This window comes from Calidris pugnax, unplaced genomic scaffold (assembly GCF_001431845.1).
Source record: "Calidris pugnax isolate Ruff unplaced genomic scaffold, ASM143184v1 scaffold161, whole genome shotgun sequence".
Classification (NCBI taxonomy): Eukaryota; Metazoa; Chordata; class Aves; order Charadriiformes; family Scolopacidae; genus Calidris; species Calidris pugnax.
This window is the reverse complement of record NW_015090955.1, coordinates 948,736-969,779: the sequence shown is the minus strand read 5'-3', so window position 1 is coordinate 969,779 and position 21,044 is coordinate 948,736. Positions and strand designations below refer to the sequence as shown.

The 21,044-nt window shown below is 53.3% G+C and overlaps 1 protein-coding gene across 1 annotated transcript in view; it reads left to right on the top strand.

Annotated features, from left to right (window-relative positions):
• The first annotated feature begins 11,762 nt into the window (after positions 1–11,762).
• Positions 11,763–21,044, top strand: part of VWA5B1 (von Willebrand factor A domain containing 5B1) — a 33,558-nt gene continuing 24,276 nt past the window's right edge. Inside the window, exons 1-8 of the mRNA XM_014952034.1 lie at positions 11,763–11,901; positions 12,184–12,345; positions 12,706–12,928; positions 13,118–13,260; positions 14,027–14,158; positions 14,510–14,634; positions 17,646–17,822; positions 20,914–20,930. Of these exons, the coding sequence (XP_014807520.1) occupies positions 11,763–11,901; positions 12,184–12,345; positions 12,706–12,928; positions 13,118–13,260; positions 14,027–14,158; positions 14,510–14,634; positions 17,646–17,822; positions 20,914–20,930 (1,118 nt within the window). The remainder of the gene's footprint in view (positions 11,902–12,183; positions 12,346–12,705; positions 12,929–13,117; positions 13,261–14,026; positions 14,159–14,509; positions 14,635–17,645; positions 17,823–20,913; positions 20,931–21,044) is intronic.

The following is a 21,044-nucleotide window of genomic DNA, read 5'->3' as shown; positions in this document are numbered from 1 at the left end:
GTTCTTTAAAGCTCCTGGGATAAAGGCAAGAAAAAGGGAAAGTAGAAAGGAAAGAAGTGTGGGAAGAACTTGTGGGATTCCCTTGCTGGGCTGCTGTTCCTTGTGCAGTGTTTGTGCTTCCTTGAACCTTGCGTGGAAGGAGCAGCCCCCAAGGGTTGCTCAAGGGTCTTAATTTGTATTTTTATTACATGTAGCAGGACTAGTAAAGTAGCCTGAAGTTCCCAAGGTGATGGTTACTTCCTTGTCTTGATATTCACCCTCCCTGTAAATGAAGACACAGAGCTCCTTCATTTGTTCCTACAGCCTGAAACTTTCCATCTGAGCTCTTATTTCTTTCTGGGCACAAAAAATCTTGCCTACACCTCATGGAATTGTGGTGATTTTGGTGCATTAGCCCAGGCAGGACTGGGCCATTCACTATTGCTCTTCAAATACCCCTCCGATTTATTTATTTATTTTTTCTCTCCTTCCAGCTAAACCCCATGATTATTGAGTATTGTCATCTCATGCTTTTTCCCCATCCATCTAATCCAGTTTCCTCTTTGGAGGTGAGAGCCCCACGTCCCTCTGCACATTGGGGTTCCCCCCCACAAGCCACACGCGTGAACTTTGGGGGCTGGCAGTTTTATTGGTAGAGGTGACATTTTTTTTTTTTTTTTTTTTTTTTCCATGGCAACTCATCACGGCACCCGGGAGGACGCCGAACGCAGGAGCTGAACGCGAGGAGATTTTCAATGGGAACAGAGCAGGCAGCCGAAAGCAAGTCTGAGACAGTAATTAATTAATTAGGATAACAATAAAGAGCAAGGTGGGAAGTCCCGGAGGCTGGTGGGCACTTTAGCTGCAGAAAGAAAGGGATGCTCTGTGTCCCAGTGTCGTGTTTTCTTGCGGAGACACACACACCTCCAGTAAAGAGATGGATTTGGAATTAGCCCCATTTTAGAGGTGAGGAAACAGAGGCACAGGAAGGAGGAGAGCTGCCCGTGGTTAGGCAGCCTTAGCTGGAGGTGGATCTTCCCGAGCCCTCCTTTTTAATCCTCTGCCTTGGCTGCGATAATTGATTGGGATTTTCAAGGCTCTGGGGACTGTTGGTGAGGCAGGATCCTTCTGGCAACCGTGGGTGTTTCTGTCTTGCATCTTCTGAAGAAAAACTTCTCCGTTGACCATCTGGGGTGGGTTCCTGGCGAGTGTGCTCCTGTACAGGGTCCTTCATTGTGCCGGGGACTCTGCTGTCAAATCATTCAATATTGATTCTTTTAAACCTGAAATAAACATTCAGAATAATTGAACGTGAAAGAAATGCTTAATTCCCTTCACCACCGGACTTGGGCTGTGCTGGGACTGGAGATGTTGGGAGGGCAGGTGTTACCCTGTGGAATTTCATTGGAATGTGGTCCATACCCACCAAAGAGACCGGAGACTCCTTGTCCATGCCCGTTCCTGCTCGGAGGAGGCAGCAGTCCCTGCCTGGCCCTGTCTTACCCCATTTTTATCATCACCATCCACCAACAGGGTGATTTATTACTTTTTTCCAGAGCATTCCTGGAGGAGAAGAACTGCATTTACATCCAGAGCAGTGCATGGAGATAACGAGAAGTGTTCACTGCTCTCCATTTAGCAGGAGACTTGATCTGGGTTGGGGTTCTTTTTCTGGTTTTTGGGGTGTTTGGGTTTTTTTGCTTCTTTTATCATGCCCAGACCTCCCAGCCCGCTGACACAGGCTGTGCTTGGGGTGTGCAAACTCGAGAGCCCTGGGCTTGCATACACGTGTAACGAAGCACAAGGGAGCTGGATGAGGAGCTGGGAAATCCTGTCCTCTGCTTGGCCACTGGATGCCCTTGGGCTGGTGCCACAACTCACCTGGGCTGGTCCCAGGCATGAAACAGGACTGGAAATACTCCTCTGTGGTGCCTTGATGTTTAGAGGCGCTGGCCTGGGCTGGGTAAGCCACAAGCTCAGAGATGGGACTTCTGCTGAGCTCAAATTCTATTTTTAGCTTGTCCTCCCCCAAATTTTATCTCATTTACACCCCTGCTGCAGCCCATCTGGTTTCTCTGTGGGAGGAGGTGGCTCTTATCAAGGGCAGGGTTTCCTAGGCATGGTCAGTCTGGAGAGGATGAGGAGGAACACGTGCAGATGGAAGGTCCCTGGGAGGTGATTTGGGACTTGGCAGCACTTTTGAACGTTGTGTTGATGCCTTTGGTGGTGCAGCCTCCCCTTCAGCGCTAAATATTAGTTCCCCCCCCTAAAACAACTCTGTTGCTCTTCTCCCAAAGGTCTCACATCTCCCTCAGCCTCCATGTTGGATCCTGCTCTGTTTTATAAATAAATATGCTGCAGCTACCAGATTTGCTGGGATGGATCCCAGGATTTTTCCTGACATATGTTCTTTTCTTGGTAGGAGCCAGAAGCTGTAGTAAGCAAACATTTTAACAGGAGCTGGAAACATGGGACGTGGGCTTCTGCGCGGCTGACTTATTTGTCTAGCAAGAGCCATAAATTCTCAAGCTTCAGGCCTTAAGTCAGCCTCTGGGAGTTGGGCTGAGGGAAAAGACTCTCGACATCTCAACAAAGGCATCTGCTCACAGGGTTTCGTGCCGTTTCCCCTAAAGCACGTCCTGCTCGGTGAAGACACGATGGTTCATTAGGGACACCATATATCTGGTCACCCCGGTCCTCCTGTGATGTTTAGAGATGAGGAGGGGGGAGAGAAAATGCTCTGGGTTCATCTGAATGCGGAGGGAAAGGGAGATGGGGGGGTTATAGGGAAGAGATGTTCCAGCACAGAGCCTGGTGGGGGAATTTAGGGGCTTGTTTTGCTGCTGGTGCTGGTGGATTTACTGCCATGGACAGGTCTGTCAGCCTCTGGGAGTTGGGCTGAGGGAAAAGACTCTCAACATCTCAACAAAGGCATCTGCTCACAGGGTTTCATGCTGTTTCTCCTAAAGCACGTCCTCCTCGGTGAAGACACGATGGTTCATTAGGGACACCATATATCTGGTCACCCCGGTCCTCCTGTGATGTTTAGAGATGAGGAGGGGGGAGAGAAAATGCTCTGGGTTCATCTGAATGCGGAGGGAAAGGGAGATGGGGGGGTTATAGGGAAGAGATGTTCCAGCACAGAGCCTGGTGGGGGAATTTAGGGGCTTGTTTTGCTGCTGGTGCTGGTGGATTTACTGCCATGGACAGGTCTGCGGTGGGACACTCAAACCAGACACATCTGTGGGTGGATCAGAGCTCTGCATAGGACGAGGTGAGGGGGAAAAAATCTCTATCCCCTTGCAGATGACTGCTGTGCTGGGGAGCTTTCCATCCTGAAGGAGATGGTGATATTCTCGATGCTGGAGGGGTCATTGTCACCGAATTTGGGTAGCAGCAAGGAGGAACTCTACCCTCCTGCGTGCTCCGACCCAGCAGCTCTGGGGCAGTGGCCGAGCTGGTGCCCTTCAACCAGACACATCTGCAGGTGGGTCAGAGCTCTGCGAAGGACGAGGTGAGGGGAAAAATCTCTATCCCCTCGCAGATCACCGCTGTGCTGGGGAGCTTTCCATCCTGAGGGAGATGGTGATATTCTTGATGCTGGAGGGGTCATTGTCACCGAATTTGGGTGGCAGCGAGGAGGAACTCTACCCTCCTGTGTGCTCCGACCCAGCAGCTCTGGGGCAGTGGCCGAGCTGGTGCCCTTCCTGCTGCCTCAGTTTCCCCTTTCATCTCAAGGTCATTTTTCCTGTGTTTAAGCATCGGTTCCTCGGGGCAGGGACTGTGTCCTGCACAAGCACATCCTGCTCTTCCAGCATCGCTCCCCTTTGCTCGTGGGAAGGGTCCCCTTTAGACCCCTTCTGTGTCGGGGGGCTGCTCAGTGGAGGGGCTTTGGGATGTGCTTGGGGAGGAAAGGGTGGATGAGCAGAGACAGGGACAGTGACAACAGCAGGGTGGGAAGAAGGAAGAGATCTGGCCTAGGGCTGCAGAACGCCTGATTTTGGGGGGCTTTGGGAAGCTTTAAGCTTTCCTTTCTTTTTTTCTTTTTTTTTTTTTTTAGAAGACACCACCCAGAAGAGCAAGCTCGCTGAAACTGGTAAGTTATTTCAACTGAGAAAGAATGAAGATAGAGAAAAGTATATTTAGAAAGAAAGAAAAAGTTATTTTGCATTAGAATAGTATAAAAGGGTAAATTAAAGGTTGGAAATAGATGTGGCAGATCAATGTTGTTCTCTGTGCAAGGAGACATTTCAGATCTCCTCTCTGTCTTTTTTTTTTTTTTTTTTTTTTTTTTTTTAGAAGACCCAGGGAAGGACAGAAGTGAAAGGTGATGGGAGAAAGAGAGGGGCGCAGAAAAGCTGCTGCGGAAAATCTCACTCCAGGAGAGGGCAAGTCGTGGTGATGGGTAAGACGAGTTTGCATCCCCCTTTTCTCTGCCAACTTGACCATCTCAAGGGCATCTCCTCTGCCCCGGGGTGGGCTTCGTCCCTTCCCCTGCAGCCCCCCCTGCCCACCCCCCCAGGGAGCAGGAGGGGAGGAGGAGGCTGGGAAGAAGGCAGCGGTGTGTGTACAGGGTGATTGTCATGGTTACCTCCCTGACAAAACAAATGGCTCCACTTAATGATGGTCACCCAAACAGCTCCGGAAAAGTGTGCGCTCATCAGCTGGCTGCCAGTGGGAAGCTGGGTCTTCGCTCTGGGAAGGGAGAGGGAAAAAAAACCCACCCACCCACCCTCCCCAGCTCCCGGGCAGAGCTTCACCACGGGGGCACATGTTGCTGCAGGCGGGTAGGTAAGCCCCTTCCCCATCCCAGACCCTCCCCTGGACCACCCCGCATCCCTAACAGCCCCAGCATCCCTGTCCCACAGAGAGGGCCCCGGGGAGGGTCCGGGGAGGACAAATGCCACAGGTTGCTGAGGTGGCTGTTGTGCAGCGCTCCCCCCCACCCCAAGCCCTGGCGCTTGCTCTCTCTCCCTCTCTCCCTCCCTTTTTCTCTCTCTCTCCTTATCTCCGTCTCTCTCCGTGTCTTTCAGAGACAAAAGCAGTCTGAAGCCGTGCCTGCCGCCTTCGGGATTTCTTCTGCCCTTCCTGCCCCCCAAGCCCAACTGAGGGCACTTGCAGGGGGCTGGCAGCAGTGGGTGAAGTTGCTCCAACCCCCCCATCCCTTTCCTCTTCCTCCTCCTCTTCCTCCTCCTCTCTCTTCTTCCAGGAAAGGTAAGAAAAAGCAGTGGCTACTCTCCAGTTGCTCCTGCACCTTTTTAGCAGGCTGGGCTGTGTGTGCTCTGCAGGGGTGTGTGTGTAGTGTGTGTGTGTGTGTTTGCGGGCTGATACTTCCCAAGGCTGTGCACAATCTCAGCACAAAGCCGCTCTGTGAAGAGATCCCTTGTCATAATATTTCTGCAGGCACAAGCCCACACTTTGCAAGCTGCTGCTTCCCTGCCTTGCCTTTTCCCAGCTGGATGGTGAGCCCCTGAGCATCCCTCCCCTCCCCGAAATCCTACAGACCTTCATAGTGACTGTCTCCATCATCCCCCCCAAAGGAGGCTGGATGAGGGGGGGGACGATGCTGGGGGTGATGGGTTTTTGCTCTACTGGGCAGCCAGGTGGGATATCCCAGCTGTGGACACACTGGTTTTTGGGGGGGAGGACTGACCTTGGCAGGGTGAGGGGGGGACTCTGATCCCCCCCAATAAGGGTCAAAGCACCAAGGGACCTGACTTGCGTCCACCACGCTCAGCTGGGGCAGGGGTGGGATGGAGGTGGGCTGTGCTGCTCCTGGGGGGGCAGCATCCTTGGCTCCAGATGCATCCCACTCACAGGGCTGGCTGCCTTGAGGTTTTAGCCCACCTGAAGATCTCTGGGCTGAGCCAGAGATCTTCCAAGCACTGGCGCAGCAGTGAGCCCAGCAAGGCAGGGGTTAACTAAACCCATATCAAAAATGCTGTCTGCACAGCGACATGATATTGACAGCTCCAGGAACAGGGCTTAGGACATCAATCATTGTCCTTGAGACCCAGCTCTGGGGCAAGACCCATGGCCCCAGAGACCTGCCGGGAGTGGGGGGGGATGATTGACAGTCCCCAAAATCCAGCTCTGGGGAGGGTGTCAGTCACATCTCAACCTGGTGCTGGCATCACCCCAGGAAGGGGGACCCCGTTTGTGTTCTCTGGGTGCCCTTCTTGGCAGGGTGCTCCATATCTCCATATCTAAGGCCTCAGGGTGCCCCTTGGGGCTGGCTTGGGGCTCCCAAAGCGTGCATCTGGCCAGAAACCTTTCTCACCACTTTGCCATCCTGGGTACCAGGTTGTCACCCCACAGAGGACCCACAGAAGCTCTGGGGTGAAGCCCAGCAGCTGTTTTGCTGGTTTTCCCAGTGGGTGGGATACCCCCTGTGCTTGCAGTTGGAGGCGAAGGGAGGCTGGAGATGGCTCCTGGAGCTTTTCATGAGAGGTTCACCCCAGGGTCTGCCATGGTGGATCCGCATCTCTTCCAGGAGGTACTGCTGTCAGCCAGCAAAGCCATCCCCTCCCTGCCCTGTGCAGGGGCTCAGAGGGTGCTTCCTGAGCCCTTTTGGGTGCTGTTTGCTCCAATTGCTTCCTAGAAATGATCAGAGGGCTGGAGCACCTCTGCTAGGAAGACAGGCTGAGAGAGCTGGGGCTGTCCAGCCTGGAGAAGAGAAGGCTCCAGGGAGACCTTCTAGCAGCCTTCCAGTACCTAAAGGGGCTCCAGGAGAGATGGGGAGGGACTCTTTGTCAGAAAGTGCAGTGACAGGACAAGGGGTAACCATTTTAAATTGGAAGAGGGGAGATTTAGAATAGAGACCAGAAAGAAATTCTTTGCTGTGAAGGTGGTGAGGCACTGGAACAGGTTGCCCAGAGAAGCTGTGGCTGCCCCATCCCTGGAGGGGTTCAAGGGCAGGTTGGATGGGGCTTGGAGGGACCTGGTGTGGTGGGAGGTGTCCCTGCCCAGGGCAGGGGGGTTGGAACTCAATGATCTTTAAGGTCCCTTCCAACTCTAACCATTCTATGATTCTATGAAATGTTTCAGGGGGTTGATCCCAGTCCCCTGGACAGGTTTGAACCTTGTGCTTTGGGGGAGAGCAGCTGGAGGGGTCCTGCTTGGTCTTAGGCATGACCTGCAGCTGATGTGGGTCAGGTAGGCAAAGTTGGGGTCCCCCAACAGCGTGCCCATGGCCATTCCCTTAGCCCTACAACCCTTGCCAAGCCAGGTGAAACACCAAACCATGGTTCTCCTTGAGAGCCCCCCAAAATTGAGGAGGGCAGGGCTTCTCCTGCCTTGGTTTTGCAAACAGGGGGGCAGTTTGCTTCCCTGTGGTGGTGGTGGTTGTGATGGCCCAGCAGCTCCCAGGGCTGTGGTGCTACAGGCACCCCGTCACCCGCTGGGGAGGTCCTTCCAAGGGCTGTACATCTGTACATCTCCAGAGCCACGCTGGCTGTAGTCATCCTGACAAGCCACTGGATGTCAGTGTTGATTGATACAGATGGAGCAGAAGGAATATTTTTACCCAGCTGCAGAAAAACAGTCCCCCTCCAAGCGGTGTGGGTAGGACCCGGGTCTGGCTTGGACGTGGGGGTGAGGTTTCCAAGGGAACCCGTTTGGGGCTGGTAAGAGGTTTCAGCGGGACGGTGCAGTGATTCAGCAGCCCCAAAAAATGTGGAGCACCAGGGCTGGGCTTCACGTGGCTGCGTTGGTGTCCTGGGGGGCTAAAGGAACTGGGGCTGCCCCTGGACATCTGCCCGGGGAACCAGCCACCAGGTCCAGGTGGGGATGTGGTGTGGGCAGCACCAGGTTTTATTCCAGCTGCCCAGTCTGGTTTGGGTCTTACTGGCCTGTTGTCAACTGTTGGGTGCCAGGGACCCTGCGGTGGTGGCACTGTTGGGACCCTGCCCTGCTTTTGGCAGCTGCGCAGAAGCCAGGCTGCATGCTCCTGTCCACAGCAGCCACGCAGTTTGCCTTGTTCTTAAATCCACTGTGTGGAAATACACCTTAGAAGAGCCTTATTCTGCCTCTGTCTTTACCACACATGCTCAAAAGCCGGATGTTTTGAGGGCACATCAGTGCTTAGAGATGCTGTGGGGCACCCAGCAGCGCTCCAGGTGAATTTGGCATCACAGGCATCGCACCCCCTTTTTGGGGGGCACATAAAGCACCTCTTTTCCAACCCACACCTTTAAAACCCAGCCCCAAGTCTGCCCAGTGGAGAGGCTGGTGCAGGCTCAGGGGGAGCCCGTGCGTCGCAGTGAAGCAAAGCCCCTGCGCACTCCCCGCGTCACCGGCACCGGCCGCAGACGTCGGTGCAGCATCAGCGTCTTTCTCCTCAAAACCTGCCCAGAAATCAGCTGGGGGTATCAGCCTGGAGCAGGGCGAGGGCTTTACCAGCATCACTCCCTCCTCCCTGGCCGTCAAAAAGGGGCAGGTTGGTCAAGGAAAGAGTGTTTGAAAAGTAAATAAAAAAAAAAAAATGAAGAAAAACGTGATAGCGTCCTGTGGCAGGTCCTGAACGTGGCTGGCCAAGGGGTGATTCCTGTTCCCAGCCCTGAGCTGCTCCCCAGCAGGGGAGGTTCAGGCTGGATATTAGGAAAAAATTTTTCACTGAAAAGGTTCTCAGCCATTGGAATGGGCTGCCCAGGGAGGTGGTTGAGGCACCATCCCTGGAGGTGTTCAAAAGAGGGGTTGATGTAGTGCTGGGAGGTATGGTTTAGTGATGGTGATGCTTCTTGTTTGTTGTGTGGGTGTCTATTTTTGTCAACATTAGGTTGATGGTTGGACAAGATGATCTTTAAGGTCCCTTCCAACCTAGAAGATTCTGTGATTCTGTGATGGGATTATGGGCACGGGGTATTTTCGGTGGTGCAGCAAACTGAAGGGATTCACCAACGACTCAATGATCTCCTTCCAACCTTCCAACCTAGAAGATTCTGTGATTCTGTGATGGGATTATGGGCACGGGGTATTTTCGGTGGTGCAGCAAACTGACTGAAGGGATTCGCCAATGACTCAAAGATCTCAAAGGTCCCTTCCAACCATGAATATTCTGTGATTCTGTTGTCGCCTTCTCCTCCCGGGATGCCAAAGGCAGTGTGAGGCTGTGGGTCAGGAGGCATCTGGCCAGGACCGTGGGGTGGCCCCATGCCTGTAGGAGGCAGGGCAGGTTTGGTGGCAGCGAGGGGACACGCTGGGGATGGGGTAGGTGCAGGGATGCCCTGTGTGGCAGTGATGCTGGTGGTAATTTTGGGGATGTGGGGTCCTGCCAGCTCCCTGAGGATCCAACCTGGATGAGGACTGAGTGCAGGTCCCGGAGCAGCAAAGGCAGGATGGGGAGCAGCCGGGGGGGCTGGTGGGGGGTTTTTGGGGGGGACACGGGAGGGAGATGCCAGCCCTCCCACTGCTCTCCCTCATGCCATCCTCCCTGCTCTCCCCTTTCCATGCTGCAGTCACTTGATGGCGTTGGTGACACAATCTGTGTGGAGCAGCCCGCTGCCTCCCAGCCCCATCCCAAGAGCCCTGGAGCAGGGAAACAGCTGGGAAGAGCCCTCCCTATCCCCGGTGGGGCAGTTTTTGCAACTGGCATAGCAGGCAGGGCTGGTGTGGGGCTCCTCTGAGCCATGCTGGAGCTGCAGGAGAGGTGCAAATCTCCTGGTGGGCTTTATACAGGACAATCACGGGGCTCTGCATCCACTGAGGGTCTCTCCATACTTGTGCTGGCCTGGGTGATGTGGTCCCTGCTGGTGGAGGACCTCCCATGGGAGGCATGTCCCCAGTCAGTGATGGAGAGGTGAGGGGCTTGGGTTTCAACCATGGCTCTGCTCGAAGTCCCCGCAGCCAAGAGAGCTGCCAGGCTGAAGTCACCCTCCTGGAGCCTGAATTCACCTCTCTGGCATCCCCATAATGAATTGCAGTTGTGCCTGGCTGGTAAAGAGCATCTTCTCCTTGTTATTTCTTGCTTGCTTTCTTCCCTGAGGCAAAATAATCCCCCCCCCCTCCTTCTTCCCCCACTTGGCATTTAATCACTTCCCGATATCTTGATGGCCTCTGCCACGTCTTGGCAGCAAGGCGACCTTCATTATCTCTCCCCGTGGCGGGTGAACTCTTGCCAGCTTCTGACTTTACAAGCCCTGTGAGCATGGCTTGGAGCATCCCAGTGTGTGACAGCCTCCCCCGGGCTCACAGAGGACTCTGGTGCCGGAGCATCAGAGCTGGACATGTTCCTGCATCTCCTGATCATGCATCCCCCAATCCCCGTGGGCAGATCCTGGCATGAGCAGCCTTTGTGGTGGAAGGAGAGGATTAAATCAGGAAGGGCTGAGGTTGTTGGGCTGGGATTCAGGAGCATACCTTGAGATTACAGGAGATTTCAGGCTGGATATTAGGAAAAATTTTTTCACTGAAAGGGTTCTCAGCCATTGGAATGGGCTGCCCAGGGAGGTGGTTGAGGCACCATCCCTGGAGGTGTTCAAAAGACGGGTTGATGTAGTGCTGGGAGGTCTGGTTTAGTGATGATGCTCCTTGTTTGTTGTGTGGGTGTCTATTTTTGTCAGTGAGGTTGACGGTTGGACAAGATGATCTTTAAGGTCCCTTCCAACCTAGAAGATTCTGTGATTACTGCCCTCTGTCATCTTCTCCACTGCTTGATTTGCTTGGATACCCTGGCTGCTCTCCCCCATCCCAGCCAGCCCCACTTACTCTCCCTTGCTCTCCCTTTTTTCCTCCTTTAGTGCCTTTTTCCTGCCTGGGAACTCAGTGAGCTGGTGGCCTTGATGTCTGCAGTTGGCGTCTTCCATGGCATTTGCATATAAAGGTGGTTTTAATAACGCAGGACTGCTAGGAAATGAGAAACTGGTGTCTTTCACCGCTGCTGGCTCCTCCTGGGCCCTTGTAAATCATTGCATAAAGCATTGCAGAGCCAGCCAGGGAGAACTGCTGCCTAGCAACTTCTCCCCATGCCCCAGGGGAGCTGGATGTGGCCCGAGAGCAACCTGAAAGGTCTCCTTTGAAACCCTGGGTCTTGGGGGAGATGAGCTGGAACAGAGGAAAACCTGCTCAAGGGAAAAAGAAAAAATAGAGTTTGAAATGTAATTGGCAGAAGTAGCCACTTTGCATCTGAATGTCTCTGCTAAGCAAAGCGGAGGGATGAGTCAGCCTTTGCAGGAGGGATGTGGAGATGAGGGGCAGCAAAACCCTGCCACCACCCCAAAATGCAGCCAAAGGAGGACAGGGAGGATGCCTGGCTCTGCCTCCCTGCTCTCCCTGCCCTCATGCTAAAAGAAAACTCTCAGGGTCTTAACCTTATCCTGGAGAAACAGTCAGTTTGGAGGATAATCAGAAGCAGGAGGGCCATAAAAAGATGTTAACCCATTTTGCCCAGGCTCAAGCAGTAGGTGGGTGCAGGAGCTGGTGAAACGTGTGATCCACCACTGCAATGACAATCTGTGGGGCTGCCTGTCCCCAGCCAGGCAGGTTTCACCTGATCCTCCTCCCTAGAGCTGGCAGGGATTTGGGGGCAATCATTTTGCATGGTGTGTCCTACCAGGGTCTTGTCTCCATCCCTGTCTCCACTGGTGGAACCATCAAGCCCAGGTCTCATCCTGTCCTGGGTCATTCACCTCGCTGTCCTCAGGGCTACAGAGGCCAAAATGCAAGAAGAGGGGACATGTGGGTGTTTTGGGCACTCATTCATTTGGGTTCCTCATTGATTCTTGCCCTTCCACCTCTCTCCAGCTCACTGTGGGTGACCCCACTGTCACCAACAGACCCCCAGGAAGATGCCAGGGCTGATTAACCGGACGACCTGCTCCCCGCTCCCTCTCACCGCCTCGGAGGTGACATCATGTGTCAGTGGCTATGCCTTCGGGATGACAGCCCTGCTCACCTACCGCAACCCAGAAGCCCAGGCTTTTGAAGGCAAGTTTCAAGGGGTGAAGCTCCCGGTGGGAGCTCTAGAGCCAGGGATATCACAGCACTGGCTTCCTGTATGTGCCTTAAACCCTGAGATGCTCGCACGAAGAGTAACCAAGTATATTGTGTCCTCAATTCTAGCCTTCACAGTCCAAGGCGACAATTTTTTAAGTGTGAAAAATCCCAGGAACATGCAGGGAAGTGCCAAGAGGGACCTGCCCCGCTGTGGTCCTGGCTGGTGGGTCCGGGCAAGTGCTTGGTGTTGCTAAAACCCCTTCTGGCTGGCAGGTCTCTTCGTCTACCCCTTGGATGAGTGCACCACCGTCGTGGGGTTCGAGGCGGCCGTGTCCCGGCGTGCCGTGACGGTGCAGATCAAAGACAAAGCCAAGATAGATGACACATATTTCAACGGCTGCAGCCTCCCTGGTGGAAGAGCTCGTGATGGAAGCGGTGAGGGAGTCAGGGGTGTTTTAGGGGGAAGAGGAATGGGGAGGTGACAGGGGGTGGCTGGCTGTCACGTGCCGTGGCATGGAGGATGCTCCTTTTGAAAGGCTGAGCCTTGGGTTGTGGTGCTCCTGTCCTTACAGTGTTTTCCAAAAGTGCTGGTCTTATCCGTTTTGGAAAGCACTGTTGCTTCTGGACAGCTGAAGGGAAGGCTGGGGCTGGGAGTCTTTAGAGGAATGCTGACAACACAGTGAGGGCTGGTTTGGGTGTTGATCCAGGGCTGGGGTGGTCATGGGAGGGCTGGGGAGGAGCATTTTCCATGGTTGTGACACTTCATCTCCCTGGTGTGGTCCTCTTTCTGTGCAGGAAGGATCATGATGGACGAGGACTTGGAGAGGATTGTTTTTGTGGCTAACCTGGGCATGATTCCTCCCCTGGAAAACGTCTCCATCTTCATCAGCACCTCCTCTGAGCTGCAGACGCTTCCCAGCGGGGCCGTGAGGGTCCTTCTCCCGGCTGTGTGTGTCCCCAGGGTCCCCCAGGCCAGCCTGGAGAACACCAGCAGCCTTTCCAGCCACCAGCTCCGAACGTACGAAAAACCATGGGGGTGGGCTTTGGCTGGGATTGATGTGGGGGGATGCAGGACTGGCAGAGCAGAAGCCTGCTGTTGCTGCAGGAGGCTGCAGAGCTGCTGCAGGCTTTACCTCCAGCAGATCTGCAGTTCCCCAGGGGAAAAGAACATGTGCAAAGTCTTGATGAGGGTTCATCTCACTGGCAGGGACAAGCATTACTGTGGATCGGGGAGCCCGGAGCAAGGGAGCAGGTTCTGCCTGGCTCAGCTGCTGGAGAGTGAGGCCACCAACCCCTTCGAGTATGATTTCAGCTTCCACCTGGAGATCCGGGGGCCGTGCTTGCTGGCAGGTAGGAGCGCCGGGACTGTCCTGCCACATCAGGCTGGTGTGTCCATTTTGGGCCCCTCATGACAAAAAAAAACATCGAGGTGCTGGAGTGTGTCCAGAGAAGGGCAAGGGAGCTGGTGAGGGGTCTGGAGCACAAGTCTTGTGAGGAGAGGCTGAGGGAGCTGGGGGTGTTCAGCCTGGAGAAAAGGAGGCTGAGGGGAGACCTTCTCGCTCTCTCCAACTCCCTGAAAGGAGGGTGTAGCCAGGGGGGTCAGTCTCTTCTCCCAAGGAACAGGCAATGGGACAAGAGGAAATGGCCTCAAGTGGCACCAGGGGAGGTTCAGATTGGATATTGGGAAAACTGTTGCCACGGAAAGGGTTATTAAGCCTTGGAATGAGCTGCCCAGGGTAGAGGTTGAGGCACCATCCCTGGAGATGTTCAAAAGCCGGGTTGACATGGTGCTGGGGGACATGGTTTAGTGATGGATTTTTGGCAGAGTTAAGCTGATGGTTGGACTGGATGATGTGAAAAATCCCTTCCAACCTTGGCAATTCCATGATTCCATGATACTGTAATCACCTCCTCAAGGCCGTGTCCACATTCTTCCTCTTTCTCTGCCTCCCTAGCGGGGAGTCTGTTTTGGCAAGTGAACTGTGCTGGGGCTGATGTTGATACAGCAAAAGCATCACATAGTCCGCTTGGTTCCTGTCCTCTGCCATCTTCTTGTCTCTTCTCCCTGCTCTTCCCCATCCTCAGTCCCTAACTCCACCATGGTTTCCCCGGGCAGGTGTTGAGAGCCCTACGCACGAGATCCGAGCGGACGCCGACCCCTCTGCTCGCTCCGCCAAGAGCATCGTGATCACACTGGCCAATAAACACACCTTCGACAGACCCGTGGAGATCTTGATCCACCCAAGTGGTAGGTGGGCTCTGCTTCCTCCCCGCTGCTCTCGCCCCTTCCTGGGATCCTCCTCCCTAGTGCTGGAGACAGGTGGATGAGCTCTGGTTTTGTGAATATTGCCAAGGGTTAGGCTTCCTAGGAGATAATCCTGGACCTTCTCAAGGTTGTCCATGCTGCCCAAGCTCAGAGATGTTGCTCTGTTTTCACCACCGAGGGTGCTTGCATCTCTGCCAAACCTGAAGTTTAACTAAGGTGGGCTGCCCAAGCTCAGAGATGTTGCTCTGTTTTCACCACCGAGGGTGCCTGCATCTCTGCCAAACCTAAAGTTTAGCTAAGGCGGTTTTTTCACCCGATTCCTTGCATTTCCAGAGCCCCACATGCCTCATATCTTAATGGAAGAAGGTGATATGACACCTGCAGAGTATGAACGACACCTGAAGGGGAAGAACGATTTCATTAAAGGCACTAAGAAAGACCCCAGCGCCGAGAAAAAGGTGAGAAGCAAAAGCTGCAGGTGTTGGCTGAGGCTTTCCTTGGGACTGGAACCACGCAGGTAAATGATTGCTTGATTGCTTCCAGTCCCAGATATTAAACTGGCCCAGTACAATGCGTCATCCTCCCTCGGAGGGGGGCTTCTGTGGAGGGAGAGGGAAAAATTCGGCAGTGCTTCTGATAAACCGAGTGTGGAAGCAGCTCTGAGATGGTTATTGTGTGTATAATTAGTGCTAGTCTAGCATAGCATAATTAGATAGGTACATTGTTACAGCATTAAGGGTATTATAATTATTGCAATGACATAGAATAAAATATTCTTTTAATTGCTCAGTAAATGTTTACTGTTTCTGGATAGCTGTCAGGGAGAAATAAGTGATTTTGCTTGGAATAATGAGCTGAGCTGAAGACAAGGTAGGAGAAACTTCTCTTTGTTCTGCTGATCAGCAAATAGAAAAATATCTGCTCTGGGATTTGTGCCTCGTCTTTCAGCAATTCTGAAGCAGTGAGTGACAACCTGGCACTTCTGAGCTGCCACATCAGTCAGTGTGTCTGGGATCCGTGAGGAACCCTCCGAATTGCCAGGGTGGGCGTTCTTCACCCTAAGGCACACGTTGTGCCCATGTCACCACCACCCCAGGCTGACTGTGTCAGCTCCCTCTTTTACGTGCACCCCTCTTCTCCTGTGCAACCAGGGATGCTCATTTCCCCTTAAACTCATTCTCCACCTCTCGGAGCCTGCTCTTTCCCCCCTGCAGCTTGGCAGACATCCCGAACCTGCTGCAGAGGTGCCTCCCTGGGCTGCTGTGATTTCCCCTTTCACCGGAGACACATCAACCCCCTTTTCTCGTTCCTTTTGCCCTTCCCTTTTTCCCTCACAGCCCAACGTGGGGATGGGGACTGCGCTTGCTCGCGCGGCGGGCGTCTCCTCTAATTGTCTTCAGCGTGTGGCAGGTGGAACGACATGAAACTCCCACACTAGGGCTCAGATGGCTCTCTAATTATTTTTGTGTCTTTAGCACGTCAAATCATCTAAGTGTGTGTGTGTGGGGAGGATCATTCCAGAGTCATTTCCCTGCAGGGAACCCACCTCTTTGCCCCAGGAGGATGGGGAAGCGACTGTACGGAGAAGGGCAAGAAGCAGGGAGAATGCCCCCAATATGTGGGGTGGATTATGGGCTAGAACTGCTGCTGCTCAGACATGGGGCACCTCGCAGCTTAAATGAATTAGCCCAGAAATTTCAGCAGTGAATGATAATTAATTGTCGTCCCTGGGTTTGTTATGCAAAAGCCTCGCATGCCCGTCAGCTAGCAGGGTGTGTGGGGGGATGAATGCACACAGGAATCCACTCGCGGCCACTCAGACAAGATCTGATTAGTTTACTGTAATTGGATAACGGGTGAAGGGGAACGGAGGGGAGGGGAGGTGAGGAGAAGAGACGGCGCTGATGAGATGCTCGCTTTTCTGGCTGACCTGCAGCAGCTGCTGGGAGGCTGTTTACAGAAGCCTTGCCTGTAAAATTCACTCTGAAGTCAGTGGGAAATCCTGGCTGTGGGCTCAGCCCCATCACGCAGAGATTTTATGTCTTGGGTCCCCAAGAGCATCCCAGGAAGGTCCAGAGCCACAATTTGGTCGTTGGGTAGAGAGGCAGCAATTTGAGCCTGCAATTCGATAAACATCCGTGCTGGGAAAGGTCTTAAAGAAAATAATGTCAGGCATCTGGAGGAAAAACGGGGATGGAAAAAGCCCTTTTATTTCCCAGTGACTGATTAATTCATGCTTGGGAGCAGGAGAGTGACATGCAGGAGGGTGGTGACAGTGAGGTGCTTGTTCCTGTGAATGGGAACCCTCTTTTCTCAGAGGTCAGAGGAGCAGCACTCCGGCGGCGCAGCCGAAAGCGGACGGGTGTGTTGATCCACAGGGACTCGTGTGTTATAGTGAGTTATGTAAAATAAAGGCTGGTGGCTTAGCTGGTAGATCTAGGAATATGACTCACAGCTGGAGGAAACAAACCCGGTTATTTGGGGTCTGGTTTACTCCTGGTGAAACCAGCAAAGAAACAAGCAGCCTTTGAAAGTGAAAAGAAAAGGCGAACAAAGCCCTGGAGGATGGAGCTGTTTATTGAGGTGGATGTTTCCCTGATGCAGACCCGGGGATGAAAGGCCAGGGGTTGTGCTGATGTGGGGTCCCGGAGCTCCCTCGAAAGCAGGGATGCGCTGACTCACTGCAAGCTGAGGCCGTGAACCCGGGACTGCTTTATAGACAGGCAGCAGCAGATTATAAACCCATCACCAGAGGTTTTTTCCCAGTTTAATTTCATCACGTTGTTAATGGAGATTGATACTTGAAATAGAAGGAGGCAGAAGGCAGAGAGCCATTAGAGCTGCGTGCGGTGCAGAGACATACATCACACCGGTTCCTATCGAACCGTGTCCGGGTTGGCTTTGCAAAGCTTTTCAATCCATACAAAGAAAAAATGATAAAAGAAAGGGGCAGAAAAAGCAGCAAAGCGGAGGCGGCAGGGACGTACGGAAGCGGTGAATACGGCACGCCGAGGGCTGTGTCTGCCACTTCATTATGGAGTGACCCCGGACGACACCTCCGATGTGCCTCGGCGTGGTGCTGAGCTGCACTAATGAACCACGTTTTCAGGAGGGATGTAATGAAAAGTTTGGAGAATTGGTGTTGCAACGAGCTGCGCGGGGCCGGATCTTTTGATTTCTTCTCCAGGCTCTCATCTGTGCGTGCAGGGGGGCTCTGGTTTAGCCTTTCTGCCCGTCTTTGTCCCCTGGGCAAAGGGTGACACGGGCTGGGAGGAGGCAGGTTTTTCACCCACGGAGCATCTCCTCTGGGGGTACGGACAGAACAACCCACGGCACAGCCTGAGCTCAGGTGTTGTCACCACCGAGGCCAGAACAAGCCCACAAAAGGCCACATATTTCCATTTTGGGGCACACAGTGAGAAGGGGGTAGAAAAAACAACCTCTCGAGCTCTCTCCTTCTTTCTTGCAGACAGAAATCATCAGGAAGCGGCTGAACAAGGACATCCCCCACCACCCCGTCGTCATGCTCAACTTCTGCCCTGACTTGAGGACCCTCCAGCCAGACCTCCAGAAAGCCCAAGGAGAGTTTATCTTCCTCATAGACCGCAGCAGAAGCATGAGCGGGGTGAACATCAACCGTGTCAAGGTACCACGCAGGAGGGGAAGTGCCTGCGTGCCAGTGAGGGATGAATATTAGAGAGCAGTGGGGGTTGCTGAGTGCTGATGAGTGTTCATTATGAGGGGATGGGGGGTAATTATAGGCTGTAGCTTTAGTCATCTCAACCGTGTGGCTTGTTAGGTACCTGCAGGGAAGCTGACTCTCCCCCGTTCTGTTCCTCTTCCTTCTATCAGCACATCAAATGTTTTCTTTCCCCCCTCTTGCTGGTGTCCTGTCCATCCCTTCTTCAGTTCTCCCTGCCTCCGGGAGGGCTTCCTAGTGAGGAGACCTCCAGGGAAAGCTTCAGGGCACCATGCTCACCAGGGATTAGGAAACATTTTGTTAATGGACACCTCTGTGCACCCGCCGAAGTTGTTTGAACATGATGCATCCCCTTTTCAAACACAAGTGAACACCAGCGGTCTGGTGGAAGCTTATGGGAGGTGTGTTGAGACCTCTGGATAAAAAAAGAGGGGCAGTAGAAAGGCCTTGTCATGATCTTCTGTGGGTCTGGGGTTCCCCTGCCAGATATGACTCTTACCCAGCTGCAGGTTGCCCCATGAGAGCTGGGCTTGGCTTTGTGCCATTGCATGAAGGACCTGGAGAGGTTCCTGCCCCCAGCCTGCTGGGGACCACTCCGTCCAGCAAAGATGGGGAAATCACTCTGGTAACTATTTAATTATCCCTGCCTAACGCGCTTTGGAGGCCAGGTTGGTGTCACAGTGGCAGCCAGTTGGTGGGTCTTGGTTAGAAGCTGCAGTCTTTGGCAAAAGCTCTTTTGGAAAGTTTCTGTCTTGGTTTTTGGGGCCAGGTAAGCCCTAATGGTTTGATGAACATCACATTCTCCTGAGCGGGCCATGGGTCTGTGCTGCCCCATGCAACTTTTTTGAGGACAGTGAGGGAATTACAGAGGCAGGCATCATCTGAGGGTTTGGGTTGCATTTAGATATCTGATAGCTTCACTGAGCTGGTGTGTCCCCAGGTGTCCTGCTCACACCCTTTCCTACCAAAGACAAGTGTCACCCAGATTTGGACCCAAATGCTCCCCCGGGTAAGGCTGCACCCCTCTCTGCAGGACTTGCCACCCAGGATGAGCAGCAGGGAGCATCTCCTAGCCCATCTCCTTACCCGTCTGTCTCCGGTTTCCATGGGAACTGCTGGAGGACAGCCACCTCCAGCAACAAGGATCGGGATGCAGGGAGCCCGAGGATGGAGGCTGTCCCCTGTCCCTGCATCCACCAAAGGGGCTGGGATATCTCTGAGGTTGTACCTCCTACGCTCAGCAGCCTGGGAATCAGGAGGCATCTCTGTCCCCGGCCAGAGTTTTGCTTTCCAACCCCCAGCATGGCTGGGTTTGGGCACTGCATTCTCTGTCATCTCCACGGAGGCTGGTTTGTCCCATGGGGATGGGGACCCTGCAGGGACAGAGCCCTTCTCCAAGAGGTCTGGCCAGGTTTGGGCACTGTGTTCTCTGCAGCCTCCATGGAGGCCACTTTGTCCCATGGGAATGGGGTCCCTGACAGGTCCTGAACTGGGAGGCTTGTAAAAACAGGAAAAAAGGCTGTCCCCCTGCTGGAAAAATATTTCAGGGGAGTTACCAGAGATTTTGGAGGAGATAGATACCTCAAGGGAGAAAACCACTGGTTTTTTTTTGAGTCCCTCATCCTTGTTTATGACTTGCACATATCAGGGAGCTCCTGGCAGCCCCTGTTCTTGGTGGGTCTGGGTGGATTATGCTTGATGGAGATACCTGTGTCGTCCTCAGGGTGCTGGGCAAGCCAGGTGGCAGGGCTTGGAGCTGTGGAGCAGTGGCACTGGCAGAGATGCAGCTGGGAAGGGGATGGGAGGACACGGTTCACTGCCGAGCAGGAGGACAAAGCAGTTGGGGTGGAAAGTTCAGGGGTTTAAATTTCCTGCAGCTGGTTCCTTCCCCACCCTGATGCAGCCAGAGAGAAGAGCCAGGCCCATGACGGTGCCCGCACCGGGCGGCCTCACTGGCAAAACTAGACTAATAACTGGGAATTGACTTCTCTGGAGGCAAACATCTCTCCTTATTGAGCTGCCATATAGATATTGAGCGCAACAGGATCAGGATCAATATTTACCACAAGAAGCAATAAATCTTTCCGCTCGCTGAAACAGAACACCGGCATCAGTTGCCCACTTCGGGGAAAAAATCTTCAGAAACCTGTTTTTTTTCTTTGTAATAAGTTCTGAGGTGGGGTGTCAGCGTCGAGATTTGGAAGAACCGGCATCCCAGGAGCCATCTGGGGAGCAGAGGTATAAATATCCTCTCGTAGGTTTGAGATAACAGCTTGGTTTAAAGTCCCCTGGAGCCTCTTAAAGGGCAGCCCTGTTCTCCTACGTTATTTCCCTGCTTTGCCGTGCTCCAGCTCTGCTGAGTCTTACGGGGGGGTTGGGACCTGGACTGAGCTGCCACCCGTCTCCTGGTGGCTCTTCCCAGGCTGGGGGTTTCTCTACGTGTCACTCGGTCTTTGCCACCATGCGTGACGAAGCAAGGAGGCTCCTCTGGCTCCTTTGACCTTGGCAGCTCTTCTCTTGGGGCTGGCTCTAGGGTTTCTGCTGCCCTAGGCAGACTGGCAGGAGTCTGCCTGTATCAGCAGATAAAGAACTGAGCTGCTCCCGAAAGCTGCCACCACTTTGCTTAATTTAAAGCAATTTAGGCCTCCTTCTCCTGCCACCCTAATTGCTCCTGCTGCCCCTGCAAGCTCAGGAGCTCCTTGGGCAGCTCTTTGCCCAGGTGCTGCCAACTCAAGCTCTGTCCTGGAGTTGTCCGTGGCCATCACAGAACTCTGAAACAATTCAAATTGTTCTCCCCTTATGTAAAGACCAGGAATAGGCAAGTTAGATAACCACCTCTGGTAAAGAAAATAGCTTAAATCTGTCTCTCCCGGTTATTTTAATTGATGCCAGCTATGAATACAAGAGAATTGGGGATGGGGGAGGCTTTTCCTTTTGTGTAACTTTGAGCTGTTTGTTTATTTTCTGCAAAGTTTGGACATTGAAATGCGTTGCGTGTCGCACTTCTCAATTTCACACTCTGCTTCTCACCCACTAGCTCCGTGCTGCAGTACCGTATTGCGAGCACAAATTTAATCAGTTAAAAACAAACAGAAAAATTTGTTCAGCTCTTTTTCTTTTCTTTTCTTCTTTTTTTTTTTTTTTTTTTTTTTGAAACCTCCCCCCTTT